The 20,095-nt window shown below is 39.0% G+C and overlaps 2 protein-coding genes across 3 annotated transcripts; both read right to left on the reverse strand.

Moving 5' to 3' along the window:
• Window positions 1-456: 456 nt before the first annotated feature.
• Window positions 457-8,660, reverse strand: LOC103456275 (auxilin-related protein 2-like). Its single transcript, XM_008395962.4, has 8 exons — window positions 7,568-8,660; window positions 3,885-5,583; window positions 3,688-3,808; window positions 3,484-3,584; window positions 2,891-2,956; window positions 1,907-1,996; window positions 1,221-1,397; window positions 457-1,027 (listed from the first exon to the last, which is right to left on the reverse strand). The coding sequence occupies exons 1-8, from the start codon at window positions 8,212-8,214 to the stop codon at window positions 989-991; spliced, it is 2,940 nt and encodes a 979-aa protein (XP_008394184.3). The 5' UTR covers window positions 8,215-8,660; the 3' UTR covers window positions 457-988.
• A 1,232-nt stretch (window positions 8,661-9,892) lies between these two features.
• LOC103456276 (ultraviolet-B receptor UVR8) lies at window positions 9,893-20,095 on the reverse strand. Of its 2 annotated transcripts, none has more exons than XM_017323274.3 (12): window positions 19,740-20,095; window positions 19,290-19,476; window positions 18,758-18,904; window positions 18,431-18,512; window positions 15,492-15,647; window positions 13,420-13,593; window positions 11,943-12,014; window positions 11,703-11,834; window positions 11,473-11,591; window positions 10,969-11,054; window positions 10,752-10,804; window positions 9,893-10,275 (listed from the first exon to the last, which is right to left on the reverse strand). In XM_017323274.3, exons 1-12 carry the CDS (start codon window positions 19,861-19,863, stop codon window positions 10,189-10,191), a joined length of 1,419 nt encoding a protein of 472 aa, XP_017178763.3. In that variant the 5' UTR covers window positions 19,864-20,095; the 3' UTR covers window positions 9,893-10,188.

Genomic DNA, 20,095 nt, shown 5'->3' on the forward strand with positions numbered 1-20,095 from the left:
TGGATTTTTTGCCATCACCGCCGCCGCCACCACCATCCCCGGGTTCTTGTCTCTCGTCTCCCTGAGTGAGTAGAGATGGCTCTAAGGTAGAGTTCGATGATGAAACCGAGTTTAGAGGGTTGAACAAGGTGATCATGAGGACAATCTTTTTTTGGTGGTGGAGTACAAGCATCTGAGACGGCTGAGATGTCGGCGGCCTCGGAAGAAGGGGCTTCGATGTTCTTCTGCCATCCTGATTAACTAATTAGAAAATTTAGGTTTGATGAAAATATTGAGGGACATCAACGCCTTTTTATCTAGGGTTCGAATGAAAACGTCGATAAAAGTAAATTAACCACAGGTTTTTCTCAAATAAATTCCCAAGGGAAAGCAAGTTTTGCTACTCGAGCTTTTCCGAAGTACCTGTTAATACCGAAAGAAAGCTATTTCGAAAAACAAAAGCATATACAAAGCAGATTGAATTCATCAAACTCAGAGCTCAATCAAACATTCACATACGAATAGCTTTGATGTCAATACAAATAATGGTATATATATAGTCAACAGAATGTGCCATATCACAAACAAATACAAAAATATAAAGTGCAAAATCTGCTCCCCCCCCCCCCCCCCCACCACCCACCCACCTAAAAAAATGAAGTGAACCCCTGAATAAAGATGAGTGCAATACCACAATATGGTATTGTACATCAACCAGCCTTTCCCAGAAACCGATCTTTCGAAAACCCTATAACCCCTGAATACCCTACACAAACAATTACAAGAGACCAAGGGGAATAAAGAAAAGGGGAATATAAGAGAATACCGACCAGGCATCTTGGCGGCCAACGGAAGCCTCTCTCGATATATTTTCAAATTCAATCAAAATTCCACCATCAGCGATGATAAGTCTTTCTTCTGGAAAATAAGCGGATATTCTTCTTCCCATGTGACAAAGGATTTGGTTGCCAAATTACGTAACCCGAAGCAAAAGAATCACTTGACAGTTTTAAAAAAGCTCCTCCGAATTGAACTTGTTCCAAGCTTCCTACATAGTGCCATAATTCCAGGAGTGCAATTTCAGAAGCTTGTACAATAATACTAGTGCCACACCAAAATAGGCTTGAATAATAATATTAATGTTAAATCAAGTAACTGAATCGGAAATAAAACCAACTGTTATGGGATAACGACAAACAGATTTTCTAGAATACAGCTTCATTTATAAAAATGTTATATACCTTAAGAAGATCGAACACTTTCTCGGCTATATACTTCTGTTGAAGATTCGCACCCTTCTGTTGTACCTTATCAGGATGAATGCACAAAGTTGCCTTCCTATATACTTTCTTAACTGAGGCAGCAGTAATCATATCCGTTAAAGAAATTGGCTGCCAACCACACTCAGGCCAGAGCACCTGATGGTCATTCAACAATTCAGGTCAGTATAAGCAGCACAAGTTACAAACTGTGGAAATATTTCAATATTCAAAGTACATCCAATGCTATCAAGTAATTTAGCACAATTAAAAAAAAAAAAAAACAGGTTTTATATATGCTCATGGGACTAAAATTGACAATTTAAACAACTTAAAACTGATTTGGCATTCTGCTAAGCCTCCCTCTCTAACTGCCATATGCAGACAAGAACACCAACATGCAAACAAACAAACAAAAATCTAATGAGCGTTCTCTCAAACCTCCAAGCACATGCCACGAAACCTTTTGAACACTCTCTAGTAGGACTTCACCGATTTGGCCATCGATCATAAGTCATAACCCACCATAGAAACCATTGTTCCGTAAAGAATATTTCACAACTCCAAACCTTGATGCACTCTAAACCTCGACACGTTTAAAAGAAAAAAAAAAAAAAGAATTGTCATAATGTGGAGCTTAAGGATGGCAAAATATTATTCCAACATACATATTGCATGGTCGATAGCAAAGCACGCAAGTTCCCCTCTTTCCCTGCAGCCCAACGCTTGATCTCAACATCTAGTGTTTCAGCAATCCTCTGAAGACATATACAAGAATAAACCATCAGCGACAACACTATAACTTCATATGAGCTTCAGTACAGCTCAGATGCTAAGGCATGAAGAGAAATAAACAGCTTGCAAATAAAAGTAAACATACACATACATACAAAAATTGATGACAAGCAAAAGTACTATGCCAATTCAAGAATTATAAAATCACACTTATAAGTGATAACACTAGCTTCCTAGGCAATATTAATCACAGATGTAACTTTGTGGCACACAAAATTAGAAGGCAAGAAATTGAGTTCTATATCTACAAAATGAGAACAAATTAACATTGACATCTTATGAAAACAATGCCAAAATATTTACATCTTTGGTTGGTAAACTCACACACACATAATTATATGTACACAAATCGCACGTGAATATAGTTCTTTATATAAGACACTAATAGTTCGTGAGCATGTGCATGTAGGAGAAGAACTGAGTTGGCTTAAGATTTGTTAATAGTCTTTTCCCCTTTATGCTTCTTACCACAATCATCCCTATTTATTAAAGTTGTTTAAGATCTGTTTGGAAGTTTTAACAATATATTAGTCTTATTATGGCTTCTAAATTGACAAAGAAGATTATCTTAGTAATACTGCAGAATTCTAGACTAAAGAGAATAACTGAATTTGATTCCAAACTATAAAGGAATTTTTACGTTTTTTTTCTTTTTGTTCATTGTTTTTGGTCATTCAACTCAGTATTAGAAAGTAAAAGACAGGAAGGACAACCTAGCACAACCTTAGATTGAATCAACTCCAGGCCAATAACAACATGCCTAAACCCATATTACATGCAAACCCTAGTCTATACATCCAATTAAACAGAAAGATTCAACACATAGAACACATTGGAAGAATGGAAGATAGAATTACAGTTCTCTCCACTTGGTCTCTTTGGGCTTGAAGGTCCCTCTCATTCTTTTCAGCAAGTGCCTTCAACTGAAAATCAAAGACAACAATCCAAACTTCTCAGAAATGATAATAAAGTTAAACATAGCAGAGACGTGTGTGCATTATATAAATTAGTTCAGATCTGAGGAACATACAGTGAGATTCACAATGTATTTCCACAATCCAAACCGTCAAGCTTTTAGGTCTTTTCCCAAAGATGATCCTTGCAAAATCACTCCAAATCCAAAACTATTTACCACTCAGTTAAATGGTTGTTATTTTAGTATTTTCTTGAAAATACCGTGTTCCTCTATTCTTCACTACAAGTCTACAATTGGATGTCTTATTTGTTTCCACTGTGTCTAAGTTTTTGCAAGGATGATCTTCAAATAATGAACTAAGAAATAGATGGTTTGAATCACTGAAATAAAATTCGGACAGGGTCCCACAAGGTGTCCTTCAAACTGGTTTATTTGGAAAATCCCTCAACATAAGGGGCCTGGAGGAACATGTATCTTTTCCAAATTTATTCAAGGGAACAAAAAATATGTAAATCTAATGAAGAAACCACATACCGTACGCTCCTGGGTCCTTTGGTGTCGTTCCAACCTGGCTCTTCGCCTTTCTTCAGTCTCTCCTTCAACTTCCTGGAACTCTCCTCCAGAAGATGGAACACCTTTTCACAAAAATTAGGAAAGTTAAGCAGAAGCAACATTTTACAAAGAAACACAAGAGTATTTACAATCAAATAACTGAACTGAATACGAGTTCCAAATTACCTCCAAAAATTGCTGAAAGATCATCAACAATATTTGTGGTTGAATTTGCTTTCCTTATGTTCGAGGAAGTAGTGGTCGATGCCTTTGGCACTTCAGGCTCTTGCCTATTCTGAAATGGATCCTGAAAATATACAGCCACTAGTCAAAACATGATTTTCAAATGCAAATGAAAAAGAATTTTGCAATATTGTCCTTACCGATGAGTTAGCCCTAGGTCGTGGTACACTGCTAGCTCGCCCCATGCTGAAAAAGTGCTCAAGATCATTATCACTCCTTTGCTGGTTTGCCCTTGCTGCAGCAGCAGCTCTTTCGCGAGCCTCTGCAGCAGCCCTTTCTCGAGCCTCTGCAGCAGCCCTTTCTACCGCAGCACGTTCAGCTCTAGTTCGTGCTTCAGCTCCAGCCCTAGCTGCAGCAGCTCTTTCTTTTGCTTCCCTCTCCTTTGCTTCTGCATTTGCTCTTTCTCTGGCTTCTGCAGCAGCCTTTTCTGCTCTTTCCTTTGCCTCTGCTGCAGCTCGTTCTCGAGCTTCACTTTGAGCTCTCTGAACAGCAGCCCTTTCAGCCCGTTCTCTAGCTTCAGCAGTTGCCTTTTCTACAGCAGATCTCTCTGCTTTAGCCCTTTCAGCTTTCATGCGAGCTTCATTAGCTGCTCTCTCTCGTGCTTCCCTAGTAGCCCTTTCCACAGCTTGTCTGGCCATATCCCTTTCCCTCTCCATTTCTCTGGTTCTCTCCCTTTCCTTTTCAAGCCTCCTTTGTTCTCTCTCTTTCTCTTCCCACGCCCTCTCAATTTCCTTCTCTTTCTCCACTCTACTCTGTTCCATATCTTCCTCTTCACCTTCCCTCTGCAGACGTTCGCTGTCAAACCTCTCCTGTTTTTCTTGCATAACTTTCTCATCCCTTTCCATCTGTGCTTCTTTACTTCTAGCAGCCTTTGTACTTCCCCTCTCTCTCACTTCCTTCGCATGTCTGAATTTAGCCTCAGCTCTATCCATAGTCTCTTTCATGGCAGCAGCAACTGAATTCATCTCCAATTCTTCACCAGCAAGGCCATTAGCGTGTTCAGAAAAGTTAGTTTGGTTCGTACCCCTGGCAAAATCCTCAAGTTCATCAATTGGAGAGTCACCCAAGCCTCTCGCTGCAGCAGGGGCTGACTTCGGAGCTTGAAAGAACTGTGTAGAAGATTCAGCAGCCTTCTTTCTTGCATTTGTGGAAGCAGGGGAACCCATTCTTGCCCTTGAAACTTGCACTGGTCTTGGAGGAGGAGGTCTTGACGGTGGTGGAGCACTAGTGGGCTGAGTCATTAGAGGGATCTCTGATACAGTGAGCCATACATTATCCAATGAATCCATGTTTTCTTCAGATCTTGGAGACCTATCCGCTTGTACATTTGTTTCCTTAGGACTAGCATTTACATAGGAAGGTGGAGACATATTTTGACCAGATGATCTGTGAGAATCGCTTGAAACTGTAGGCATATCAAACAAGGTCTGATGAGAATCCCAATGATTTCCAATAGGGGCCTTCTTTTGAGAATGGTTATCTGGACTTCTCACAGAAGGCTTCACAGTTGATTCTTTACCAGTTGAAGCTCTGCCGTTATTTGTGCTTGTATCTGCCCTTACATTGACACTATCATTTCCCCTGTAATTTCTTCCTGATGAAGATGTTGGGACTGACTTTCCAAGGCCATCAAAGGGATCAATATCATCAAATGCTCGCCCAGTATCAACAGATCGACTATCAACCTTCGAGCTTCCTGATTTCGAAAGTCTACTTATTTCTTCCAAGGGGTCACTATACTGCCCTGATACTACAAAAGGATCTTCCATCACATTGGAGTTTGTTTTAGACACATCATTGGCAGTCGATTCATGGGGCCAACTGGCCTCTGAGGTTGACCTGATTCACGAAAAGACAGTACAGATGCATAAATGTAACAAGATTTTTACTTGAAATGAGCATGAACATGCCATTGCATTAACACAGGAAGCAACACAGCTAAAAGTGGTTGATAAATTTAAATATAAATCACAACACTGCAAGTAAAAAATGAATCAACATCAATTTAACTGCATACATCTCGTCTACCCAAGAAAAAAAACAAACAGTGAAAGATCATGAAATTACCCAAAATTAGTCAGTTAAAAAGTGCATGACACATTCATGCTAATATAAGGTCAAGCTTGCCTGAAACTTTTAATTTTAATTTTTTTTAATTAACTGAATGTTAACCATAGAGGTCGCACTTGGTGCGATGGCAAGTGCCTTCGCCCATGAGCGGTAGGTCTCGGGTTCGAGACTTGGGAGCAGCCTCTCCATAAATGGGGGTAAGGCTAGCCGACATTCACCTCTCCCAGACCCTGCGTAAAGCGGGAGCCTTGTGCACTGGGTACGACCTTTAACTGAATGTTAACCATAGAATACAAGCTGGATGGATGAAGTGGAAGAGTGCATCCGGCGTGTTGTGTGACCGCCGTGTGCCACTAAAGCTCAAGGGAAAATTTTATGGGACGGCAATAAGGCTGGCGATGCTGTATGGCACGGAATGTTGGGCGGTGAAGCATCAACATGTACATAAAATGGGTGTAGCGGAGATGAGGATGCTTCGTTGGATGTGTGGGCACACGAGAAAGGATAAGATTAGGAATGAGGATATCCGAGGTAAAGTAGGAGTAGCCGAAATTGAAGGAAAGATGAGAGAAAATCGGTTTCGATGGTTTGGACATGTGCAAAGAAGGCCTACTGACACTCTGATTAGAAGATGCAACTACGGGACAGAGGTCCAGGGCCGAAGGGGTAGAGGAAGACCTAGGAAAACTTTGGAACAGACTCTAAGAAAAGACTTAGAGTACCTGGATCTAACGAGGACATGACACAGAACCGAGCGCAATGGCGTTCTAAGATTCATATAGCCAACCCCACTTAGTGGAAAAGGCTTTGTTGTTGTTGTAACTGAATGTTAATCAGTGCTCTTCCCTATGAAATAATATATGCATAAGCTCAAATACTATATGAATCAATTTGCATATATAAGGAAATTTTGTCTTTCCAGATTGTTAATCTTATCAATTCATAAGGTTGATTATTGTTTAAATAACTGGTCACAATTGTGACAGGAAAAAGAATAACCGGTCACAAACAACTGAGCCTTCTCCTTATCTCTCGTTTGACAAAACTATACCTAATTTTTTTGGTGAATCAAAGAGGATCATGCATCATTTCCCTTCATAGTACAATATGACAATGAATTTAAAGAAATAGGATTGCACTTTCATCTGTAGAGTTTCTTTTCCTCCTTATGCCGCTGAGTTTGTGCCTTATTTTCACCCTACACAGTTCAGGGCAATCAAAACACAACATTGCGGAACCAAAATCTGAAACCTTAGCTTATGTCAAATGTAAGTACAGCATGAGTATCAGACCATAAATGACCTTCCAATGTCCATATCTCCATTCAACCGATCCAATGTCACCCACTAAAAGTGAAGAATAGCTTGATCTATCACTATCATTCATCAGGACTTGGGAATAAATGTCGATTCAACACAAAATACAGTGCAAGCCTAATACAGAAAATTTAGCATTTTATCAATCAGCGTCCATAATATATGAGTACAAACTTTCAAACTCAGCGTGCATGTTGATCCTAATGTGGGTAATGCAAATCGATCCAAATTGTTCATCATACAATATTCTGTGCTTAACCAGTTTTCGGGTACATATCCAATAGACAATTTACCAAAATTTTAGACAATGCATAATTCGCCTCACACAATTGATCTAATTTGAACTACTTATGCCTGATCAAACAAGAAAATAACGTGTTCCCTAAACATACAAGCACAACACATACATATACATTAATGATGGCAAACACCAATACCTTTCACTAGGAGCATTACCGCCTCCAAACCCAGGTAGCAAATCATCGAAGCCGGGCACGCCCTTCTCCACTTTATCCGATCCTCTGGAGCCTGAGCTTTTCAATTGGGGCTCGGCCTTGCCAAACCCGCCAAGAATGTCATCAAACCCACTGGCTCTACTACTCCCTTTGGACGGCGGCGACGTCACCGACGAGAAAATGTCCTCGTACTTAACTTTTGCAGCCGTGCTCTTCAGCCCCGGAACGCCAACGAAAATGTCGTCGTCGTAAACGGGTTTATCGTAAACGGGCCCCGAATTCGTGGACGATGACTTTGGAACCGAATCAGCAGACCCACCAAACATTGAATCGAAGTTGAAAGCCACGTCCTCGCCGCGGCTCTCCAATTTACCGGAATACCGCGCCGACCCGCCAAAGATATCGCCAAAGTCTTGACCTTTAGAGGATCCGAAGATCGAATCGCGATCGTCGGCGATTGACCCACTAAAGGAATTGGTGGCGCGAGCTGATCGGGAGGTCCCAGTAGATCCGAGATCAAAATTTGAGGGCTTTGATGAAGAATTAGCAGAAGAAGCAGACATTGGGGCCGATTTGCCGGAGGGCTTGAAGCCGAAATCGGAGGCCAAGAGACCCTCGAAGTCGTTCATGGCGATTGGGATTTCTGGGTCTCCCCCCTCTCTCCTTCCTCCTCCTTGTGTTATTGGTTCTTGGCTGTACAAAAACAAATGGAAGGATCCCTGAATTCTCTCAAGGGGTAGACGTGGAATTATATGAAAAGTTAAAGAGGTGATCTTGTTGCAGAAGAGGACAGGGTCTGTTGGGGATCTGAGGGAGAAAAACTTTGAGAGAGAGAGAGAGAGAGAGAGAGGAGGTGGGGGAGGAAGGTAACAAGTATCTGATCTGCCTCTTTTTTACATGTTTATTTGTTTTTCTTTTTTCTTTTTTTGAGTTTTGAATCTTTCTCTTTGTTTATTTGAATTTTTCTTTGTTTCTTCCTTTCCTTCTTCCTCCGCCTTGGGTGGTGGTGAAGGTGGTGTTAACACGATGAGAGATAAGGAAGACTTGGGTGCCTATTTTTGGTCAGTGAGATTATACAAAGATCTTGGGAGCCTAAGCCGGATTTATTCACAAGAGAGATTCACCATGAGTAAATATTTCAAGTTTTTTCTTAAAATTGTGTTTTATTTAATAATTCATTTAATGGATATTTTAACATTTTTTAACTACATATTAACGGAAATGATTAAATAATAAATATTTAAACTTTAACAGCACAACGATCAAAATAAATCTTGACGTATATCATGGTAACGTTTTTAACCCTTTTATTTATGGGTTGAATATACCCAAAATGACCGAACTAAATTGAATCAAACCAATTAACAATTGTTTGATTTGGTTCTGTTTCAAATTCAATGGTAATATTGTTCAAAACTGGACCAAATCCAGCCACATAAAACTAGTTAGTTCAAATATAATTTCGACGTCAAATCAAACCAACCCGATATGTGGCCACCCAGTCCCAATCACATCCAAAAGCTGACTAAAGCGTATGACGAAAACATCGTGACATAAAAAAATTTAAATGCCTTATGTAATGAGCACCTTAACAATGCATCTAGTCAAAACACACGATGATTTTCATGTATCCAGGGAAAAACTAATGAAAAAATTTTGAAATTTTTAAGTTTTAATAAAAATGATAAAAAAAAAAGAAAAATAAATAGTATCGTAATTGATTTTTTATTATTAAAATATAATTCTTCGTTAAAATGAATAGTACCAAAAAATTTTCGTTAAAATATCTATAAACATAGGTTGCAAACCGAAAAATCGCATTAAAAATTTTATTATATTTTTCATCTTTACTATTAAATATTTAATAGAATTCTCTTTGTTTCAATAAAAAAATAAAATATTGTCTATTAAAAGAGGGCAAAAAAATCATCACACCTATCAACAAAATAATATCAATTGTCCCCATTTTTTCTCTCAACTCCCTCTCTTGTACGTTTTTCTTCCAAATAAAATAACCACTCTGGCGAAATAGGTACCTAAAAACAATTACTAAAGATACGAAGAATCTCTTCAGCGATTGAAAAAACCATTTTAATAGCCACACGCATAGCATATATAAATTGCTAATATGAATAAAAATGCGTAGACGCAGTCGGCTATACGGTGTCCCGACAGCTCTCAACAAAACACGCCTCCTGTATTTTGGCGTCCCAGCCGACCTCACTAATCGCGCCCCGTTTGTGAGAGCAGCCGAAGATTAGGATGCCGATGCCCTCCTCAAACAATATGACAGTGGAAAGCAATACGAGAGTGGAAACAAATCACCATAAGATGAGGATGCCGATGCCCTCCTCAAACAAAAACTGTTAAACCCAGCAGGGTTGTTTGGTATTCTGTCTACATAATACGTAAGACCGGTGGAATACATGCGTTGTCTTTCCAAAGGTGCAGTAATTTAAAACCAGGGGAGATGAGGGTACATGTTACTAATGCGGTCGACTGGTTCGATCGCTTACAGCATTTCCGGAATTTATAAGCCAGTAGGGCAGGTCGTCCTTGTGTCTTCATTCATTTCACAGACTCGCGTACATTCCCAAAGACGGTCAAAACCGTATGCGTTTGACGTCGGATTCAGGAACGCTTGCATCATTCCCATTACCCCCGACTGAAGTAGATGCTTGCCCTCGAACCTGCAGAAACAATCATGTCAGTTACTTCTTTGTGTTGTTAACCTATCTTCTCAATTGCATAAAATGTTATAGCTCCTTTATGAATGTTCTAACGGTATAACTTCTTGGGCACATTTCCAAAAATTGAAAAATAATGAAATAAATAAAAAATAGAACTTGATATTTTCAGTTTTGTTGGAAAGTGGTTCAGCTGCTGCATATCGTACCCTAAGCCTCTGGATTTGGTTAGCAAAATGTAACCTTCGTGATTTTCTATATGTTTCTGAGTTAAGAAACTCCCACGACGTGAACCTCTATAATATGATCGTCTTCAAGTGCCCAACTTTCGCAGTTGATTATGGAATCTGATTCTATGACAATCTGATGAAAATATGTTTTTCCCCCTAATTGCCTAAGTAATCTGATTCTCCGTGTGCCGACAACTATGTGTCTATCTAATCCACTTGGATGTTGAACACTACGAGACACAAACTTACAGTTTCATCAGGAACAACCGCATATCTCACCGATGGTGACACCCAAGTTTTCCCTGTTCAAGAGAAGCAAAAAAGAGTCACAGAATCTGAAGCTGTCAATAATGGAGTTCTCAAGTCGCCACAATACATAATAGATACATAGGAGAACTTTCAAGGGGCCATATTACATAGGAATTTCAAGTGAGGATGTGACACGACAAGGAAGGGATTACTGCACCTGTAGATGGATCAACGTTTGAAGATTCTATTTGTTGCCCGGTAGATCCATCAACACTCAAAGACTCTATAATCTTTGGAACGTTCCTTCATTTCAAAATGTTTGTACATCCATCATCAGTTATGAGATTACATAAAAGAATTTTTTTATAGACGCAGAAAAGAGCAATCTTATTGAGAGTGCACCAGTTAGAATTCCAAGAAATAAATTCCCCTACATAGCTATTTTTTAAGCTAAAAATGCGTATAATCAGGCCTATATTAACGACAATATTAAGAAGCTACATGTGTATAACTGGTCAAGAGTCTATATTTCATGATTTTCGAAACCAATTTTGGATGCCATATGTGGTGATTCAGAAACCTATAAGCGCCATGTATTGTTGCTTTACTAATGTTCCCAACATCTTAAACTCCTCCAATGTGGAGCAAAAATTATCCCAAATTCTAACATATATTAAACAGATATATGGTGTAGGAATTCGAATAAATATATCAAAATTACCGATCAACAGATTCCCCATGCCCAAGCTGTCCATTTGTACCTCTCCCCCAGGAGAACACATTTTGTCTTTCAGTAACAGCAAGTGTGTGTCTCCATCCACAAGATATTTTAACTACTTTCTGCCAATGCAAGATGGATCACTTGATTCATTACCAAAAAAATTCTCCCAGATGACAAATCAAAAGAAGGTAATCTCCACCGAACTGAATATTACGGAAATGAGAATGTACCTGCTCATTTGGAAATTCAACTTGCACAGGAGAACAGTGATCGATGTTGTCACCCACTCCAACTTGTCCAAACTGTCCACGAAATAGAAAAAGGCAAGCAACGAACCCCAAGGGAAATGAGGAACTGACTTGCTAATAAGATGAAGTGACAGAAAAATAAAAGCTTAAAGGGAAAGGAAAAGAACAATCATTCATTAACGAGGAAAAATTATTTATAAGTGAAAATAAGGGAATAGAAACCTTATTCCAACCCCAGCCATAGAGTATTCCGTCAGATGTGAGTGCCATGGTATGCCTCCAACCACCAGCTGTCTGGTAAGATACAAGCCAGAAAAGTTTTAATCCAGAGGACTGCAAACAAACTGTTTCATCTATCATATCCAAGTGACTTTCTAGCCAACACCAATTTCTCTAACAATGCTTCATATGTCAATCAGCAAGAGTCAGTGCATAATCTAGCAGATGAAATATATTTCCCGAAATAAGTTCAATGAAATTAATCCACATTCAGAATTATGTGCAAACAGACACACACACACACACACACAAAGTCTACCGCTTTAGCCTTTGTTTTTTCTTTAGGTAGCAAGGAACAATAGGTCTACACATTGTGACCCTCATCCCCCTGCAGATGCACCAGGGACAGATATGGTTTGAGATGCATGTGTTGGGCACTATTGTGGAGTGGTCAGGTCCCCAAAGAAGGGGGCACTGTTTGAATGTGGAGCGTATTTGGTTTTATCATTAACGTACCTCCAAGGTAAGTATTGACATTGTTGAATAGAAAATGCTCAATCATCTATACATGTCATCCGGTTTATCAGTTAGTGATAAATCTAAAACAAGAAGGGTTGTAGATTCGCGTCAGGCTCAAGCTCAACCCTGCCAAAAAGATGAAGATCAATACGAGAATAATGTTTGACAATGCGCCCAATAGCCTATTCCCTACAAGGAGCTCGGAAATGTTTCAACTTTTTTATTTATAAAAGGTTCATAATGTTGATGGTATGTTCTGATCTCTTGGTCTGAAAACAACACAGGGTATACTGCTAGATTGGGATATAAATGAGAAAGAAGTCTCATGAAGGCATATGTTTAATGAAGATGCCAGCTTAACCAGCTGCGAAGTATCTTCTTGTGGGAAATGGACCAAATGGTTTATACTTCCCGTCAGTAGCTCATAGACACACGGACCTTAAAAAACCAAAAACGAAAGTATGTCCTTGTCGTAAATGGACTAGATACCTGTTTCTGGAGAAACTAGAATATTGAAGAATTGTCAGCAGCATCTTGCAGATTTAACTTTCACCCATTCAACTATTGCTGCCCAAACCATTTCATTACTCTCCATTCTAAATTTGTTCGGTAAGCTCCATGCAGTATGATCAAATAACATAGAATTTAATTGACTATCAGACAATCATTGGACCCTAAAAAGCTTAAGCAGTGAGGGAATGGACCAACAAAGACAGATCAATCCCATGTGGTTTGCAATTTAACAAATAATACGGGTGTAGAGAAGATAGATTTCACATTTCATAAGAGCTCTGATACCATACGTGACAACCACAGATGCCAAAAAGGAATGAGAAAACAATAATATCAAATTAACAAAACACAAGGCAGGAAACTTAACTCAAAACTAGTACCAATGCTGCTTGTATCTTTATATGAATCAATAAAGCATTATATTAGAGTCTAAAAGCTAAGAGATCACCTCACAAATAAATTTGTCACTCAAGGCTTCTAGCTCGTGAGGAACAAGGTGATCCTCAAAATCCCCATGTCCCAGTTGACCATATTTGCTCCAACCATATGTGTACAATCGACCCGATGAGGAAACAGATATCGTGTGCCTCCACCCACACGCAACCATAACCATCTTCTCACTCTGCATTTTTAGAAGTCACAAATTGATCTGTTACGCAATTGAGAAAGCAAAGGCAATAGAGGGATTTGAACCAAGTAGATTCGAATGAAAATAGGACATTTGCAAATATCAACCTTATAATATAAGAATCTAGCATTAAAAAAACACCTATGGTTTGATGAGAGGAGTTTTTAAGTGTCGCGTCATTAGTTTAGTTAAAGAAATACTGACAAAAAAAAGCGTCCAACTACAACCGGAAGGGTGCAGATAAATATCAGCACATCCCATAACACTTAAAAATGAATTATTAGGGTAATAGTTGGTAATATTTTCGTTTTGATTTTTACTTAAACGATAGAGAAGAAAAATGAGGGGAGAGAGAATAAGGATGATGGATGTGAATGGGAAAGACAAAGTGTATGTGACCTAAACAGCTGTGAGATTACTATACAATTTAAGTAGTTCTAAATTGTCTAAGAAAACAACTTTGCCTAGTGAGAGTGGGCTATAGACTAGCCTAGGCATTTAGGAGGGGCGCCAGAGGCTTTGTCGAGGTGCCACCTAGGTGCTTGAATTCTTTTCTTTCTTTTTACAGCCCACACCCAAAACAAAGCCGTCACGGTTCGGATGGACTTCGCCGTTCTTTACCAACTAAAATAGAAAAGGTTGTATCACATCGAGATGTCTATTCGTTTTCCGCCCCCAATGAGATGGAGAATTTGTAACCCCCTATTTATACTGTACTTTTTGGCCCTTCATCATGCGTCGTTCCAACAACCGGCGGGGAGCACCTCAGTATACGATCGCGCACAGTAACTGGGGGGCGTGATTTTTTTAAAACTCAAATTCTTCTGTCTTCTCCCACCTTTCTTTACTTCAAAATTCCAAGTCTCAAGCCAACAACACTGCCAATCTCCAATCTCACCCGTCAATTTCGCAAAAGTTCACAACAAATTTGTAAGTTTAAATTTAAGGTTAGGGTTTCTCACCAACATTGGGGTTTATGAAAAATTAAAAATTCATGCTAATTTTATATTTCTAACTTAGTTTCTATTAGTTTATTATATTATTTTATATACAACTATATTATTAAGTAGTATAATAATTTTAGGTACCGTGAATGCCTTGGCTTCACCTTCGCCTTCCAAAACAAGATTTCCAGTTGAAATCTGTCTGGAACAATACTCCCCATTGACACCATCCCTAATCATATAGCTTTCCAGCTAAAGGGGCAACTCGTGTATCTGTTGCCTATCAAAGCAGAGCCTGCTTTGACAATCCTAGACAACAAAGCACATCCATTAGATGGAGCCCTGGCACGGATGCTGAAGCACAACAATATCTCCCTTCCAAAGCCTAATCACTAATCCTTTACGAAGCTCCCCGACTACTTTCAAGACAACGCCACTTCGAAAGATCCAATTCTCTTTTGTAATTTCAACTTAGTAAATGGGCACGTGGCTCACTTTTGTGGCAAAATTTGACTATTCACCAACTTGCCCAACCCCCAAAATCTCCAAATTCCATGTTTTTCTTCCCTTCATTTTTGCTTAATGTTGAGATTTAAGTTCAACAAAGTGTATGTATTCATGAAAAAGAATTACAAGGGAGAGGTCTCATAAAAAGGAGACGAAGCAAGGAAGGAAAAACCTACCCAATAAACAAATGCAAACAGCTACAAAGTAGTAGCTAGAGAGAAAAAGGTTAGCCCTAGATACAACTCACAAGAAATTTCCTAGAAGACTTAAACCCTAAAATTAAGGAATAACACTTTAACACAAAGTGATGGCCACCCATCAGTTTCAATAGTTAATTTTAGACAGCATAAGCCCTACTTAGTTTCAGATCACATTTACTTAATATCATAAATGATGGCCAAAAGCAGAATAAAATAAAAAGCACCAGATCTTAAGACTTACATTAACCATAGAAACCCTCTCCGGAACCATGCGATCGTTCCTATCACCTAGGCCCAAGTTTCCATATCGGCCCCAGCCCCACCCATAGAGCGACCCATCTTCTGTGACAGCTGCAGTATGTTCAGCACCAGCAGCAACCATTTTGACAGATAACCCCTGGCAACAAGATATGAAAAAACTCATTGCATAACCATTTCAGGGAGGTAGGCAAAAACACTAGTTTGTAGGAAAGATAATATAAACCGAAATGACATAAAGCTTGAATTACAACAGATTGGACACAGAGATATCCAATCAAAGCTCCCAACTACTAAAGAACGTTACAAGAAAGAAAGGAACAGCTCTAAGTTTATTTAAAAGTGAATCACATAAGAATGCGACAATCTTACTCTTTCCCCTACAAAATTTACTTCTCCACCTTGTCTTAAATATTTTTATTGTTTGCTGCCCTTAATATATGCAAAAATTAGTCAAACCTCACACTCCGAAGAGTATTTGCCTTCTTAACAGCCCCAACACCCATGTCATCCACAACCATAAAAAATACCAATTTCAACGCAAAAAGAACCCCGATCCAAATAGTACGTAACCTAACCCATGGTTCCAGAGTGTGCTATAAAAAGTAGAGCAAGTAATGGGAGCTTAATGCTGACAGGTCAACCAATCTAAGAGTAATATGTGCAAGAACACTGATCCTAAACCTGAAAGTAACAAAATTACGATATGCAACCCAACTAGACACTAGGCTTTTAAGAATAAGCCAGACTACTAGGCAGTGGTGATCAGACTGAGATTTGATAACATTTAAACGTGAAAAAAATCGAAAGTCTAAAGTGATTGCCTACTAATTGAAAGTTAACAAATAACAGTTACGTGATGTGGGACGAGAAATGGGATGCCAATCAAAAGTTGGAAAAGACATCCAGCATCAGATGGATTGGCATCTTCAGCCTAAAGGCTTGATAAATCTTGATCAGCATAATTCCAATATTAGTGTTATAGAGGGAGTCATCAAAGAAACTAATGAAGCAACATGCTGGATGATGGATCCAGTTGTTAATATCTTGAAAGATGAATGGAGCCAAACTAAGACCAGTACCGCCATTGTGTATCACCAACTCTGAAAGAAAACAAACCACGAAAAAAAACAACAGAAAAAGAAAAAAAAAAAACAAAACCAATCATAACCAGCCGAGCCCATTTAGTGGGATAAGGCTTGGTTGTTGTTGTATAACTTAAAGATTAAAAGCATCCCACAAAAACCAAAGGCACTGCATTTTTTGAAAAGTCAGTTGATTCTCTCCGCCAACAGTTGACATTTCAGAAGAGAGACAAAAGAGGGTAATGTTAGGGTAAAAATAAACCAATTAGTTCTTACATGTCAGAGACAGAAAATGCCACAAATTTAACCCAAGTATATTGTTACACATTGTTAAACAAAAAAAGATCAAGTCAACTGACCAAGCTGAAGCATAATCACTGAACAGAATAGCATGAGTAGAACTTTCCAGTTTCACCAGAATGAACAGAAATTTCAACCATTCAGTGCAGGGCAATTGGATAGCTTGATAGACGGTCAAGTCAAACCACTAGACATTGTAGTAAAATACCCAGAAAAATAATGCAGAGACATGAGAACACGGTTTCGACCCCTGAGAAGGCAATCCACAAATCAAAAGTGTGGGATCTTGAAGCTGAATATCTATATCAGGAGTCACAGTCAGCCGGAAGCACAGAATATTTTCAGCACCGTTGATATGAATGTCATGGTTTCTGTGTATCACACATCAACGTCTAGAAAACTCAAGCCTTGGCAAAAATGATCCTTCGAGCAGTTGGAGTAAGTTGGCATAAACTACTCAGTGGAGAAAAATATTGTTGATTCTCTCAGCCTTACTTTTGTTTGATAAATAATGTTAGGGTGGTTTTTACAGAAACTAATAATTATTGAGTCTCCCTAAGCTACAAAGCTATGAAAAAATCTGCATTTTACAAGCACACCAATCTTCTAAGCCATCTTATGAAGCTTAAAAATAGGGTCACATAGATTTCTAGCCCGAATGGAAAGTGGAATTGTACGCATTATCAGGATGAATGCAACATCCTTTTTGAAGAATTGGACTGAACAAAATATGATGAACCTGAGACATTGGATCTATAACTCCTAAAGTTTACTATTTAACTTTTGTGTAAGGTTACAAAAAGTAAAAAGGGGAAAACAAAAATTGGAAGCTTATTAACCAAACAAAATGTTTTCCTAGAATCAAATTTTGGTGTCATTACTGACATTTAGACAAGCGAGAAAAAGGTATCTTCCACTTTTGAATCTCACCCATCAAGCATCACAAGCCCTACTGTCAAAGTGGAACCTCCACGCACGCTTGGCTCGGTAAAGCTATGTACCATTTTACTTTGTTTTCTGCCCAACGTCACAATTAATTAGATGGTCTCTCCTCCCTTCTTATAAGTTCTTATAAGAACTCTCTCATCAATTTATCTGCAGTGGCGATTTTTCACTCTCCTATTTTGTAAACTAGCGATCCTCCTCCTTACTTTTATGCTTTGATAGTTCGATCGAAGCAAGGACATGAAATAGAGTACAAAGTAGGAGTACGAAATCACTGCCGCCCTTTCTCCTAGATCATATTCCCTACTTGACATTCTAAGATGGACAAGAAATGGATAGAAATACTACTGCAAATCCGTAGGATCAAAGTTTCCTTCCACCCATCTAATCTTTTCTCACCTTTTCCACCTCTGGTTCCCAAAAAACTTAAGAATAAGGGTTACCCCTAATAAGGGAACCCCAATTCTTTCTTCAAAGTTGAAACCCACTAACACTTTCAAAGGCCCAAGTTCTGTGTCTCCTAAATTTACTTAATTATACGCGTAAGAGATTAAGACCAAACAGGAAACAAGAAACAATGTAACTAAAATACCTGAAACGCTTGAATTTTCTGTGGTACAAGAGAGTCTTCAGTGGTACCAAGACCAAGCTGACCATTTTGATTCCGCCCCCAACTGGAACAAAATGTGCACCAAAAACAAATCATTAGGTCCATTTGTATAACCCCTGCATGAATCACAGGTGTGGGAAAGACAAGGGCATCGGGACAAAGAAGAATATTGTAAAGGAGATATACCATGATAGAAAACTATTGTAATCGACATCGAAACTTGGAAATTAAGTTACCATTTTAAAAATAGAATTGAGAGAGCGTGGAGAGTGTGGAGAGCGAGAAAGTGTTTTACAAAGCACAACTAACCTTTGCACCTCACCTTCCATCGTCACTGCCAAACAATGACTATCCCCGCAAGCAATTTGCCTTATCTTAATACCATGTAATGCTTTTATTGGCTGAGGTGTAAACAAGTCACTAGAATTACCATGACCCAATCTCCCAAAGTCACCCCTGGAAATAGTAAAAGACTTAATTCTTATGAAGCTGCAAGAATGCAAGGAAAAAAAAAAAAAAAAACCGAGCAATAACAACTCACTTAAGTGAATGATGCCCTTATTACCATACCTCACTTTGTCTATGAGATTTATTCAAACCTTAACATGATATATTCTTATATTTACATCAATAATTACGACATCAATCGAATAAAAGTGTGAAATAAAAGTTCAAACAGGAATGGGAGTATGAGCACCGGTGCCTATAAATGTTGCTGTTATGCTTATGATTGTAATCCTCAGAAGATAGCGTGTGATATATACCAAGTTTTAAAAAACGGGCAAACACAAAAAGAACAAACTGGAAACAAAAACACAAACTTGGAAGATAGAGAACAAACCATCCCCAACTATAAACTTCTGAACGAGAGTTGGAGTAAGCAATTGTATGATCAGCTCCACAAGTAATAGACACTATTTCATGGCCGTCCAATGCACTTAAATGCGTAGGTAAAAGTCGGTCCTCGGCATCACCATGGCCTAACTGCCCATCCTCTCCTCGTCCCCAGGAGCAAAACACATTTTCAGCTGCGCATTACCAACAAACGTTTATTATAGTCCCGAATCGACTCCCTCTCCGCCTATATATTTTTATGTATTTATACTTATGATTTGCAGGAAGATGACACCAAACAAGTTAAGAAGTAACAACAATTAGATAGGGCGTGAAGCAGCAACTGAATACGTATATATTAAGCAATCAAATCAACCAGAAAGTTGGGGATTAGATTTAGGATTTATGAAACAAAGAAAGAACAAGGAAAAGGATAAAACTTGTAATAAAATCTTACAGAGAAGAGCAACAGAGTGACTGGCACCGGCGGAGATCAGAAGAACGCGGCGAATTGGAGTTGGCGGAGCAGAGAGTACTACTTCACTCCCTCCCGCCCCCGCTCCCGCTCCCTCCTCTGCCATTTTCACAATCTCTCGGGAGGACGAAGGACTTCCAAATTCCCACAAAGTGATTGATCTTTCGGTAATTATGTAATGTAAGGAGGAGGGAGGGAGAGAGAGAGAGAGAGAGAGAGAGTTGGGGCCCGTGGGGGTTTAACAGGTAACTGTAATGAGGTCGGTGGAGTAGTTAGGAATGATGACTTGCTTGTCCAGAAAAAAGTGGAAAGTAAAAACCTCAAGAAAGCAAGGAAGC

This window comes from Malus domestica, chromosome 15, assembly GCF_042453785.1.
Source record: "Malus domestica chromosome 15, GDT2T_hap1".
Classification (NCBI taxonomy): Eukaryota; Viridiplantae; Streptophyta; class Magnoliopsida; order Rosales; family Rosaceae; genus Malus; species Malus domestica.